Below are 13,822 nucleotides of genomic sequence, written 5' to 3'. Positions count from 1 at the left end.
CAGTGTTACTGCTCACATATGATACTGTAAGAATTCTATAATATTGGTAGAATGCAGGAAAAGAAAACTGAAAATGTTTTGCTCAAGAGAAATGGAAAAATTTACATTCCTTCACAGAAGCGAGAAAGCAGACATACTTGATTCATTCAAGTAGCTGTTGCCAAAGAGCAATAGCAATAGTTGTAGAAGTGATTTTTTGCTGGTTTTATATCTCTGATGACTAACAACTACTATCCTACATTTTTGGTGTTTACATGTTGTCATGCAATATGCCTTTAACCTTGCCTTTTGTCAATTCTGTTTCCTAGTTGCAAACACAAACTTTGATAACTATAAAACAAGGTGAACTGCTTCTCGGTTATCTCACTCATCTGACAGTCTAATCATTCCCTTGAACAGAGTTCACAGGTGTTGCTGATCATTAATTTTAGAACAGGTATAATTAGCATTTCAGTCCTTTAGTTTACCAATTGATATACACCCATACATGCAGTATACAGTATACACACTGTACATTATATATATATACAAGTCCAATGTTCAATTTAAGAGGATTATTGGTTCCTCAAAAACTTCACAATGTAAAATTTAAATTAGCCAACAATAATTTTTCATTATTTTATATGTAAAAACGTATACCTCATTAGGTTTACAAAATCCCCCAATATTATTATTATTATTATTATTACATTAATAGAACTGAACCCCCCCAATGGAAGAAGCAGTGCAGTGACCTTCATCTTCTCTGTCCAGCTGAGGATGATGCAGAGGAGAGGCTTCTGATGAGCAGGACCTGGACGGAGAAGATGTGGGGGAGTCTTCCAGGACAGCTGTGGAGGCGCCCCCTCCTTGCGCAGGGGGAAAGGAGGAGGTCCCAGGATCCAAGGCTTGGGAGGTGGGCTTCGGCGACGAAGGGAGCGCAGGCCTGGAGCTGTGCAGGGGGCTGCTGCCACCCTCTGCAGTCTACAGGAGCAGAGCAGCCAAACACATTACAGTACAGCCATACAGTAGTAGAACAACTGTTTCCCCTTTTCATACTTCTGTTCTATTTCAAATACAGTATTTCTATTTTAATGTCTGCACTTCTGCAGTAATGGTGCATTCTATTTTATGATTTTCCTCAATGCATTTTATGCAGAATTCACTACATAAAGAGACAGAATCCCATTGAATCTGTCCTCTTTATGATCCTGAAGGGGGAAAAAATGCCTGACATTTTCAGTGACATTTAAAGGAACGGGGTTTAAAAATATCTCCAGTTTTATATAAACACCATTGCCAGCTGTTATGCTGACACAGTAAAACTCTCATAACAACATGTCTGGCAGGAGTCTTTTTTGAAAATGCTCAGCAGGTTACTGCTGAGTATGTAGCAGCTTTAAGATGACGGTGAAGGATTTCACAAAGGCAGCACTTCGAAAAATAATTATCTCTAGGAACAGAGCAAAAGCCTTGACACAACTCAAGATTCAAATAGGCTCTTCCTGCACAAGCCGCATACTGTAGCTATCAACACAGTGAATCTCAGACTAAAACACCAAAACAGCAACATACAGAATAAATAAGCACCTGCAAGCACAAAGAATGTTGAAAGCATACCCCTTTATTTTTTAAAGAAGTTTAACCATTTTATTATTTACTATTTAATATTAAACTCAATACCTCCAACTAACTTTTTAAAAAAGCGTCTCACACACACAAAAATCAAAGTTAAAATATTCAATACTTTCCAATTAAAAAAAAAATAAAAATCACAATATCTCATTGTGTATCTGAATATCTCATCACCTATTGGCAATGTCAAATTCACACTTCACTGAATAATGGCAAATGACAAATTACTGCTGTTTTTTTTCATACTAATATGTCTATGCATACTGTACTTTGAAGGAAAACCTATAAACCAGTTGAACCAGCAAATCTGTCACCAGGTAAGCAATCATTATCACTCTTTTACCCTTTTTCAAGGACCACAAAACTGAAGAAGCATATTTGCATTTAGTGCTGAGAATCTTCTGTGTACAACCACCACAGCCTGAATACGATTAGTGGCTGGCCTGCAGGCTCCAGTGTTGCAGGTAGGTAGGTCCCCTTTTCAGGCCATAAAGGTCCATGGGGAATGGGCGGCAGGGGTCAACATTTTTCTCAACCATCTAACACTGGAGGTGGCAGCATCACACTCCGGCTGGCCTATCACCCCAAGAAGGATTAACCCCCGGTACTCACTTGGAAAGAAGGCTGAGTGGACCTGGGAGCCGTCTGGAAGGAATTAGAGCAAGTGAAATCAGTTGCCCCTACCTGGGGTTGAACCCGGGACCTCCCTTGCTGTCTGAACTACCACGGCTCCCCAGTGTTGCAGGTGGAGCTGTTACCGTCTAACGCTTTCCCCTTTCAGCTCGGCGCGTGACCACGAGGCTCACCTTCCTCTCGAGGCCGTCCTCCCCGTCAGTGGAGCTGAGGCTGCCCCGGGGCCGGGGCCTGGAGGGCCGCCCCCTCCTGCTCTTCACGGACAGCTGCGCCCGCGCCTTCAGCGCCTCGCTGTCCAGGCGCTCAGTCTCGGGCACCGCCTCAGCAAAACCTGCCACGTGACAGGCAACAGACAGCAGTGGGTCAGCCAACAAGTGTGGCGACTCTCTCGCAACGGGCGGCTGTTTCTGTTTGTCATCACCATCATCGTTTTCTGACCACTCGCTCCTGGCGAGGGCCGCGGTGGCAACAGGCCGAAAAGAGTAGACCGGACATCCATCGGAATGTCATGCTACGCTGTCGGGAGTTTTGTGCTCCTGGTTGGGCTACGCTCGGCAAACGGCTTGAGTTTTAAGGTCTAAGGTGAGGAGCCAGAGGCCAGACAAAGAACGATCCAAACTACACTCCCACAAAAACAGAGACAACCCGGATTAGGGATACTGGAGCCCACCCCTGGAACTCAGCCCATGGGTGGTGTTCGCCGGCGAGAGCCCAGTGGCCGGGCCTGGGACCCCACCGTAACCCGGCCGGGCTCGGCCCAAAAATGGTGATGTGGAACCATCGTGTGTGAAGACCATCCGTTGGGTGAAGGATGGGAGTCAGGTGTGATGCCAGTCGGGTTGCCATCTAGAGGACTTTTTCATTTTGTGCATCTTATAAAGGCAGGTCAGCAGGGACGATAGCTCCCGCTTGAGAAACCATGTGCACAGAAAGTCAATGTGATGTCGTAGAACAGTTTTGAAAAACGGCATGCTAAATAAACGTGCCTGTAATTATCGGTTATCAGTCATCACCTGCAGGAAACGCTAAGACTTTTAAAAGATATTGCAAAACATGAGAAAAAAGAAACTTGTTTTGACAAATGTCCTGAATCAATCAGGAGATGCTGAAGGATACAGGAATATATTAGGGAATAGTGTTTATTTGCCTCACGGCGGGAGCGGTCTCAGTGTGCTACATGAAGGAAGAGATTTGCTATAACTACAGATTAAATTACAACACAATGGGTCATGATTATGCAAAAAAAATAAATCTACCTGAAAATCCCCCAAAAATTCTTGCTAACATATCCATTTTACATTTTGAGGACACTATTATGATTTATGCAATCTGGAAGATGTCGTGTACCAACAGACAATACCTGGTAAAAAAATCAACAAAATAAACTGTAGATATGTATAAGAAATTGTTTACATGCCAATGTAAGCAAACATTAAAATACTGGCTTACAGTTTTTTGTCAAAGAATTTCTTAAACTGCATCCTGGCTAAGTTGTCCTATTAATTTGTATGGTTTTCTGTGATTACATAATGTAAGCATAATGTCAACTAATAAATAATATTTGCAGATATATTTCAATGCAGCAGCAACACTTACAGCCATAAAAGAAATATAAGCCACTCACTGTTTCCTACCAATACCTATAGTCAGAAATTATTGCCTTAGAATGCTTAAAGGCGCTCATTTTTATATTTGTGAGATTACAAGCAACAGCATGCTTTCACATTTGTGGAAAAAAAGCAGTAAACAGAACCCTTGATATCTGCCTGATAGTTTCTAATAACCCACCCCATTCTGTCATCATGGATTCAGATTTGAATTCTGAAGCTGTCTGCTTTCATTGCTTCAAAATGGGTACTGTGTAGCAGCTTGCAGAGTGTACAAAATACCCCACAGAATAGTAATGGCAACGACCCTGAAGCCAGAGTAATGTTTTCTGTAAGATATTCCACATGTCTCAAACATAATCGTAAGAAACAAAGTTAGGCTTTAGTTTTAAAACAAAGATCATCTTAATTACAAAATATATTTACTGAAGTATTATTACACAAACAGCAGTTATCAGTAAACCTCAGACATCAGTACATCAGCAGATTTATTCTACTTGAGCTATGCCAATGACAGAGTTTGAAAACATTGGCTGTGTTTTAGGATGTATCTGAAATGTTTTGCTGCTTTTTCCCCATTTTATTCAGCCCAAATTCACAGTTTTTTTCTAATGGCGAATAACCAATGGACGAAATTATCTGGAACCATTTTCTGTTCCTTTTCTGCAAAAGGAATGTGTTTATAGTGGACATGAATGTAGTTTAGTGTACCGTTCAGCTCAAGGAGCAAGGTTTACTGGATATGATCAAGTCTCAAAGGCTTTTCAGTATTCCACAGAGAGGCCCGGCTAGAGCAGAATCTGCTGATTATTACTGCACATCTTAACTAATATCACGGATTTATTTATCTCTGTCAGCAATGAAGTGTACTGCTGAACACAGGGATAACAACTCCATTTTCATTTTCAGTTCCTTCTCATCAAAACTAGACAGCACTTAAAATTAAATTAACGCTGGTCAGCTCTTAAATGGCCACCGCAGGTCAAATGGTAAACTGCTGATGCCCCTGATCAAATCAGTTGTTTCAGCACACACCTCTAACATTAGAGAGATAACATTACCATATACAGTACAGTGCAGTAGTTAATAAAGACACTACACTAAAACAAAAAGTTTAAGATGAGCTGCATGTTAAAATATTAATAATTAAGCTATGTATTTGAATGTTTAAGAGTGAAAAGATAAAGTATTTTTATTATTTCTATTTTTTTACAGATTTAGAATCACCAATCATTTTTCAGAACCACCCTATCTGGAGAGGCCAGCTGTTACAGGACAGTATCACTGACTCTTTAATGTACAGTATAGACCTGAATCTTGCTAGGAGGTCCTTTACATATGTTCTTTTAATTTGTAGTTTTAGATTATTATTTTATTTTCTCGGGATGCCTTCTAGGGAATCTCCTGAAAAAGGAGATTTTTGTTTTCCCCTTGTTGTGTGAAAACCTGAAAGGAACCCAGTCGTCACCCCTGCGTACACAGCATAGCCCTCAGCCACTGCTGATAATAATATTTCTCTTGCTAATTCTGTATAACACGTCTGGGAAAAAAGAGTAAGAATCTTCTGCATGAACTTGCCTGTATGGATGCCTCCTTTGAAAAACACAGAAACACAGCTGTACTCTTTTAAATGATTAAGCAAAAACAGCTCTACGATTCCCCATTTTCACTTTTCCTGAGTGTTAATATGTGAGGGTTGAAAATGTGCTACAATACATCTTTTACATCTTTTTTGTATCCATCATAGTGAATATTACAAAAACAATGTGAACAGTAACGGGGCTGGAATTATTTTCTTTCTGTAATTAAAGATTAAAATGCTCACATTTAATCAGCTTCTTTGTGAGAAGTGGCTATTGTGCAGCACTAAGTCACCCATTTCCTTGAACTCGGCCGTGCTGTGTCACTGTTTTTTTATACTGTATTACATTTGCTGTACTAAGTTTAAATGGGTAACTTACCATAAACATGCAATAGTTCTTACTTTGACAATTCAGTGCTCTAAAAGTAACAATAAATAATAATGCACAATTTTCTAGATTTCTGGATGAGTTGTAAGCTTTTACATGTGAAATACAGTAATTGGAATTTAATTTTCATTATATTAAATTTTACATGATGTACAGTTTTGAAGAATGTACTGTATTACCTTTGAAAACTGGATGAATGCCTAGCAATTGGTAAACTGCAGGACTGAAATGTGAGTTATCAGACTCCAAGATTAGTGAACAGCATGACCTGTAAGCCTGAGAAAGTCATCAGAGTAACTCTAACTGAGAAACAACTTGCCTTATTTCATTATTAGCAGCATTATTAGTGTTTTTAAGAGGGGAAAAAATTGGCAAAAGGTAAGGTTAAAGGGACATTGCATGACAAAAGAAACACAGAAAAATGCAGAACACTGTTTTCTAGGTATCAGATATCTAGATACAGTATCAACGACAATAAATTACCTTCTACAACTATTGCTATTGCTCTGTGGCAAAAGCTACTGTACCTGTTGTACAACTCCCGCATGATGGCATTCCATACACTTCTATGAAGAAATATACATTTCTCTGCTTCTCCTGAACCACACAATATTCTTTAGTTTTCCTTTCTGCTTTAATATAATTAAATGGCCCTTCTTATTGTGTTCAAAATATCCTTTGGAGATCATAAAAAACAGACTAGATACAGATTCAGTGAGACCAACAGTGGTTCAGCTGATGAAGTTGCTCCAATATTTGAGGCCTTTAAGGGAAGTTTGTGTAATGTTCTCATGCTGTCATGGTGTCAAGATTCCCCCCCCCACATCTATCGTGCACAGACACACAGTGCCATAACTAAGCATATGTGACATCATCAAAAGGGGGCACTTTGATTGGATAAAGGAAGAGGACCTCAGGAAGCATTGTGGATCTAGGACTGTTACAGTAATTTCACGAAGTGCATCTGCTTCATGTTTGGGCTATGCAGGCTCAGACAACTTAATCCAGGCTGATGGCTCGGACCACAGCTGACACATGGGCTGAACAAAGGGCTTGGTGGGCCAGACCTAGTTTGATACCTTTGCCTCAGAGTTTTTCAGATTTTTGTAGCACTTGATAAACTAGAAACAGTTACAAACTAACCACCATCGGCAACAGCTCTGCACGGCCTCAGTGTGTCTTCAATACTTTCACTTGGCTCCTCCCTCCCGAGAGTGGAAATCCTCTCGGCACTGTTGTTGTTGTTGTTCACCTGGGTGCCGCTTTGCTTCATCAGATTTAGTAGTTCTGCTTCAAGGTTTGAAATCTGTAAAAAAACATTTGTTCACATCAAAACAAATCAAGGAATATGGAAAAATCCATATTCCTGTTGACAATTATTTCCCATTTTAGCTGTCAATACCAGTAAAACTACAAAGCCATACTGTTTTATGAAAAGGAACATGTAATAGGTTTATTTCATGCTGAAAAGAGGATAAAGACTCCACACCCGAAGACACCAGAAGAAGTCTCCACATCTGAAACATTGTTTCCTCTCTTCTCTTTTCAGCATAGAATAAATCTTTACGTGTTCCTTTGCAGCCTACACATGCTGACGCAGCTACCAAGCTGAACTGTTTAATGAAAGCCATTCTCAAAAGCTGCTCATTAATCTAAAATTTGTTAAATAAATATAAATATACCACTAATTATTTTGTTATTTACAGGACAGTGTGGAAATTAACATAAATCTGTATAAAAATGCATAATTATATTTGATGGTTGCAGACCTTCCTTCTTAAAAAAAGGAAATTCACAATTCAAATTTATCTTCGCGAACTTACACTGTGTCAGGCAGACTGATACTGGAATACCGTTACAGTCTGACCCATGCGAGATAACAATGAACTCTCTACTTCTGTCCACACTTGGACAGGTCATTTAAACAGTTCAACCGTAATACTGAGTATTAAGACTATTGCAGAGTATTACTGTACCTGGAGAACATGACCTTTCAGTGCAGCACTACTTATTTCACTCTGACTATTTTGTTTAAAAGTGTTCTGGGATGCATTAATGTTGTTGAGGATGATTTAAATGTGTGAGGTCCATTCTCAGTCTGTTACAACATTCAATACACCTCGATCAGCAAGGTTTGCTTAAGGAAAATTCTTATCACAAGGTTTTGCTCAGCATCTGAAGACAGACTAAACAACTACAACATCCATCAGTCAAACATTTAGAAGGATAATTCTTTCATTCTAATTTTAAAGTGTTAAGAGCAGGAGCACTTATCTGGACCTTTGTATGATTTAATATAAAATATTTTTGTATTCTGCAAATTGTTTACGTGGATGTCTGATTGTTTATAAATGTTAAAAATGTCTCATTACCTGGGCTTGCAGTCCTTGGATTTCTATAAGATGTACTTTCTCTGCATCTTCAAACTTTCTCTTTTCGACTTGCTCTCGCTTGACAAAGTCTAGCTCCCTGTCAGGAAGATTCAACAGGCCGGCTATACAAACGGTAGGCTTTCATGAAGTTGTTTGCATTTAGGATTCAGACATTTTATTGTCTGAAAAAAAAACCTAAAGTAAGACATCCATATACAGTACAAGGGTCGCCTGGAAAGAAATTCCCTGTCTTTTAAAAATAATATAAATTTCCCACAGGAAAACAATGAAGCTTACAATCTTGCTGTAAGATTTAGCATTACTGTCATAAAATTTCTAAGTTCAGATGTGCAGTCATGAGTCATCAAATACATTCTGAACAGGAACACAAAGTGGGACTTTCTCGATGACCTTCGCTGTTTTCCTTAAGTCACACACCAAGGACCACTAGAAAAAAACAAATCATACGCACGCATTCCCATTATTCAAAAACAATTAAACTAAGGTCTCCAAAGCAGAAGCCAGAACACTAATCATCTTTCACATTTTCTTTTCTCCTGCGAATAAATGCCATCCAGCAGATGTAACATCACCATGTGGGCAGTACTGTGCCACTCCAGAGATGTCTCTTGAGGGCACCTTAAGCTCAGGATCACAATGCACAATAAACCTTTTAGATGGAATCCCATCCACAGATGGACCTAACAAAATCATAGTCCAGTTCTTTTCAAACAGAAATCGAACAACAACCCGGTGTTCACAGTTCCTTACTTTTGCTGGAAGTCCTTGATGAGTTTCTTTGCCTTGTTGTACTTTTTTTCCAGCGCCTGGTACTGGCTCTGGGTGTCTTTCAGGTGCTCGTTCACCGTGTGGCACAGGGTCTGGGCTTCGATCCAGTAGCCTTCCAGCTTCAGCATCCTCTCCTTGTTGTCGTCGATGCTCATCTGCAGCTGGGTCTTCTCCCGTTCCCAGCGAACCCTCTCGCTCTCTGCGGACTGGAGCTGAAAATAACCCACCCGCCCCAAAGGAAGATGTCCAAAAAAAATCAGCTCGCAATGCCCTGAACACCCAGGTTATTACTGACTTGGCATTTAAAGTAATGCTTATTTTTTCATTTGCTTTCAATTTATTTTAACTTCTAATATTTTTCACTGTGTCATTGCCAAATTAATCCCTAGGTTTCAGGCTCAAAAGTTCATACCCTCAGTGCAATCAATTTTAATGTATTTCAATCTCAGGTGACAGACTGTAAAATCCAATAACGCCTTGTGTGATTGTTTTTCTAATGTTTCTATTTGACCTTTTCAAAACTGTTTCTTTGACTTTTAGATGCCAAGCTGGCATATGGCATCATCACCTGCCTTCGGGGGCACATGTTCAACAGGAAAGCACCTCCATTGACTGCTGAGAGATGATGCTTTGGAGTGTAAATGTATGTTAAAGAGTGGAATAAGAATTGAACTTAATATATCTTTATATATTGTGAATCCATATGCCTTTCAGAACCCCATTTTCTCTTAAAGACTAAAAGATGTCTTTGTCAATGCAGATATACTGTACTTAACTCATCACACTCTAATGTAAGCAAATCAATAAACATAAGATGTATTTAAAATAATAAAATATGAGGCATTTATTTTATATTGATTTCAGTTTTTCTTTCAACAACACTGTGTATATTTGCAAGGCAGAGGAAACATATCTTCTAGATACACTTATGATATTATGTAATTCCCTTGGTGCCAGTAGGTTTTCAGAAACAAGCAATCTATATCAATCTGGCAGTTCAATGTTTGACGGCATTCTCAGGTAAACAAATTCATTATAAAAGGTTCTGTGTATAGCAGACATTATGCTTACTGCTTACATTGTACAAAACACTCAAAAGGATTATTGCATGGATCTGCAATATGGTAGTATCACAAACTGCTTCAATCAATACTGCTGTATTTAAGATCAACAGTATCCATTTTAAAATATATATCATGTCTTATTAATGCACAGTGACTGTTTTATGAAGTTAAAAGCTCTAGGATATTATCCTAGAAGAAAAAGAGCCAGTTAAATTTAGTGATCAATGTGGCAATATTTTCTCTTTTAATTCCATATTGCATCATTCTGAGATAAACAGATCTGTACTCTTTTCCAAGATCAGAGGATGGCTTAGCTTTTATGAATACAAATAAACATGGCCTTCAGTTTACTTACAAAACAAAACAGTCTACCAGATTTCTTTTGAATGAAGAGTCTTACCTTGCTTTTCAGCTTCTGTATTTCTGCTTCAGTGACAGCATGTTTTATTTGTAACTGCATACATAATAAAAAACAGAATCAGTTCACTGTGGGTCAAGTAGGCTCCTAAGCTCAATCACTGACGAAGAGTCCTCATTCACAGGTAAGCATGGATGGATCTGCTGTTGTCTGAAGTCCCCGTCAGAATAACTCAATGTGCACACTGTGTTTTAAACCTACAGTTCCGTATATGGACTGTGTAGGTTTATGAATTTATTGAATACATACAATATATCATTACTGTTGTTAAATATTTTGTTTCTTTTACATTCTAGCACTTTAAATATTTAAAAGTACAGTTTATGGTTCTGCATGTACAGTATAATAGTTCACACTATTACACACACCAATTCACACTAGTAGTTCTTCAGAAGTGACCACAGAGTCACCAAACAGCTCACATTATACTTTTCTGTTCCTACATCATTTAAAACCTTAAACCTTAATTTTAGTGGCAAGCCACAGCACCATGTCAGCAAGATCAACATTTTAAAAAAACAAGAACTTCAACAAGATTTTTTTTTAAGTCTTCATTTACCTCACGAAATTTGTGGGAAAGTTTAGTGGCATCCATTTCGGTGGGAGAAAACATGTCCGCTGTTTCCGGTAAATCAAAAACTTCAATGGCCATGTCTCCTCCTGTTATGTCAGGGACCATATCCTCATCTTCATCATCAGTAGCATACTGCCCTGTCTGGACACAGCATTGGGTGTCTGAATTAAACAGAATTGTCAAACGCTTCAGTTCCTGCATATGTTCTTTTGACTTTTTAATGGAATGCAGAATATAACGAGTCTAAACATATTCTGCGAGTACTATCCAGATTGACTGTAATACTAAACTGCTGCATATTTTATGTACCAATTAACTGGAATGCACAAAGCAATTAATTATTTAGGGTTAAATCCAACACACTTTTCACACCCGCAGAAAATTTCCACACAAGCACGCTTGGTCTGCAGTGTATGCACCAGAACTCTATGGAGAGAGACCAGTCTACTGTACATCAGTAAAAGCTCTAAATGCAATAAAATTAGTAGCCCTCTACTATTACAAAAAGCAGCTGATTCTGCAATGCAGTGAGGCATTCAATCATTTCATGCTTTCTTGTTAACTGCTTAACAAGCACAAAGGCCTGCACTCCACAGTAGAAATTATTTCCCTGTAAATAAAAGCACAGTACTGCAACATGTTCAACACTATCTCCAAATGATACAGCTCAGTACAGTAGTATCCTGTCACCCGAAGGGAAAAATAACAAAAATTACACTCATTCTATCATTGTGAAAAAAAAATGGCTTTTGAGGGAAATTTTAATCGACCAATTCATTCTGTAAATGTGGAGTGCACTGGCGGAAGCAACTGTTTACCTAACAGACAAATGTATATGTACTACTGTATATGTGTATGACTACCAATTTATTTGCGACCATCTACAAGTCATTTAAATATGCCACATCATATACAGTACAGTCCATCTTTCGTCTTTTATCACTCCTGCATTTTTCATGATTTTAAGCAACATTCTAGGTCATTTACAAAAAGCCAGTGCATGTGTCTCATGAGATCTGGTTCAGGCAGGAAGACAGCACAGAATAAAGACATCAAAGGCACACACCTTGATATCCAGGGCCGTTTACAAGCAATTTATCGTGGTAAAATATAACTCTGCAGGCAAATCCATGTTAAAAAATTTAAAAAATGACCCACTATGACTGCTGCAGTGTATGCTTCACTAGACAAACCAATGAATATCTTTCTTTACCTTCATTCCCTTTTCCACTGCCAGTCCTCTGCAGTTATGCGGCACAACCACAGTTAGAAATCCTACAGAACTGTACCAACCTACCAAATATTGACGCTATATCATTACAGTTGTTAACTGAAGCTTGAAAGGTAAATTAATCCATAAGCAGGCTCTGCTTAGGTTTCTCAGGTCCACTACATCTACTGCATGCAAGAGGCACTGCTACTTCATTTTCATCATCTCACAGCTCACTAAGCACATAAAACCCAATCCTGATGGACTAAGGACTGCCATGTGGCTACATTTCTACTCCCCACTAGCAGCACACACAGAAAAAAGTCCTCTCCTTTCGGCAGCAGATGTATTCAAAGGTGAATTGTTATAAAAGAGATTCATTCCATGAACTCCTGAACTAATGTGTAATCAGAGACACGGCACTCTGGATCAGATGAGAGAGAAAAAAGTACTCATACTCAGAAAACAGGGTTGATAAGGCAGCAGCCTGGAAGGTGTCCAGTACAGTGAAATATTCCTGCAGGATAAAAGGTTTTTTACAAGATATGTAAGAGAAAAAAGAGAAGTCATGCTTTCTTGTTAGGGATTATGTAGAACTTCAATCTTGTGTTAATTGCTTGGCAATAGTATCTTGCTGCTATTATTCCCCTCGTGCTCGGTGTGGTTGGGTTACACTCCACGCTCTCCACAAGGTCCTGCAGGTGCGATATATCTGCCTGCCCGAGCCTGATAAAGGTGAGGCATGAGGGGCGCATTGTCCTCTTGACAAGCTTATCAGGTTTCATATTACCATGTCCCACAGGAGAGCGTTCTCCCAAGATCAGCTGATACTGCCTAGCGTTCAGCTGAGGGGACGTGTTACAGACAGGCCCGAACCGCCTGCACAGAGCACTGTGAGACACGCGCCTTTCTAATGCGATCTAAAACCAAAACCTGAGTAAATATTTCACAAAAACCCCAAAGAAGACCACATCATTGTGAGTGACAAAAATGTCAAATTCTCAGATGTAAAAAAATATTTAAATCCATGCTTCATTTTTTTTTCTCCGACACTGCAAGAAGATCATTTAGAGTACTTCACATTCCCAACTTTTTATTCCCTTTTTCCAGATGGCTGGTGTGGTAAAATAAAAACTGAAGTCACTGATGTTTCATAAAACTCTGTGGACTGGATGTTTACACTGGAAAACTATTCTATGTGCTAATAACTCTGGCATATTGAATAATAAATCTGCTTTTACCTTATGGTGTCTCTGTATTTTACCTTTCACATTACTTCTCATCTCGGAGAAAATAATTTCTTCTGCAAATCTCAGCTACTACCATGTTCATGTTTAATAATGGCCACTGCATCTGAATCACTGTATTAGCTCACACTCTGTGAAATAAATCGCAGCCACATGCACAACTATGGATCACTTTATTAAACATTTTAAATTACACACAGTAAATGCTTGAAAATATCAATTACTTTTGAGAAATGGTATGCAATTTACCATTTCTTACATTTTACTTGCCTTTGGAATTGCTTTTAAGCTGTGCCTTTAATTCCAAATGATGTTAAATGAAGC

General features: G+C 38.9%; 1 protein-coding gene across 5 annotated transcripts in view; it reads right to left on the bottom strand.

The window, feature by feature from the left end:
• Positions 1–13,822, bottom strand: part of ppp1r9a (protein phosphatase 1, regulatory subunit 9A) — a 62,528-nt gene that overhangs the window by 11,475 nt on the left and 37,231 nt on the right. For all 5 annotated transcript variants that reach the window (XM_088929526.1, XM_088929524.1, XM_088929525.1 and 2 more), the window contains 7 exons: positions 11,027–11,182; positions 10,450–10,503; positions 8,968–9,197; positions 8,197–8,293; positions 6,968–7,130; positions 2,421–2,578; positions 735–963 (listed from right to left, as the gene is read on the bottom strand). In XM_088929526.1, the coding sequence (XP_088785652.1) occupies positions 735–963; positions 2,421–2,578; positions 6,968–7,130; positions 8,197–8,293; positions 8,968–9,197; positions 10,450–10,503; positions 11,027–11,182 (1,087 nt within the window). The remainder of the gene's footprint in view (positions 1–734; positions 964–2,420; positions 2,579–6,967; positions 7,131–8,196; positions 8,294–8,967; positions 9,198–10,449; positions 10,504–11,026; positions 11,183–13,822) is intronic.

This window comes from Atractosteus spatula, chromosome 12, assembly GCF_055471065.1.
Source record: "Atractosteus spatula isolate fAtrSpa1 chromosome 12, fAtrSpa1.hap1, whole genome shotgun sequence".
Classification (NCBI taxonomy): Eukaryota; Metazoa; Chordata; class Actinopteri; order Semionotiformes; family Lepisosteidae; genus Atractosteus; species Atractosteus spatula.
This window is presented reverse-complemented; position numbering and strand designations above follow the sequence as displayed.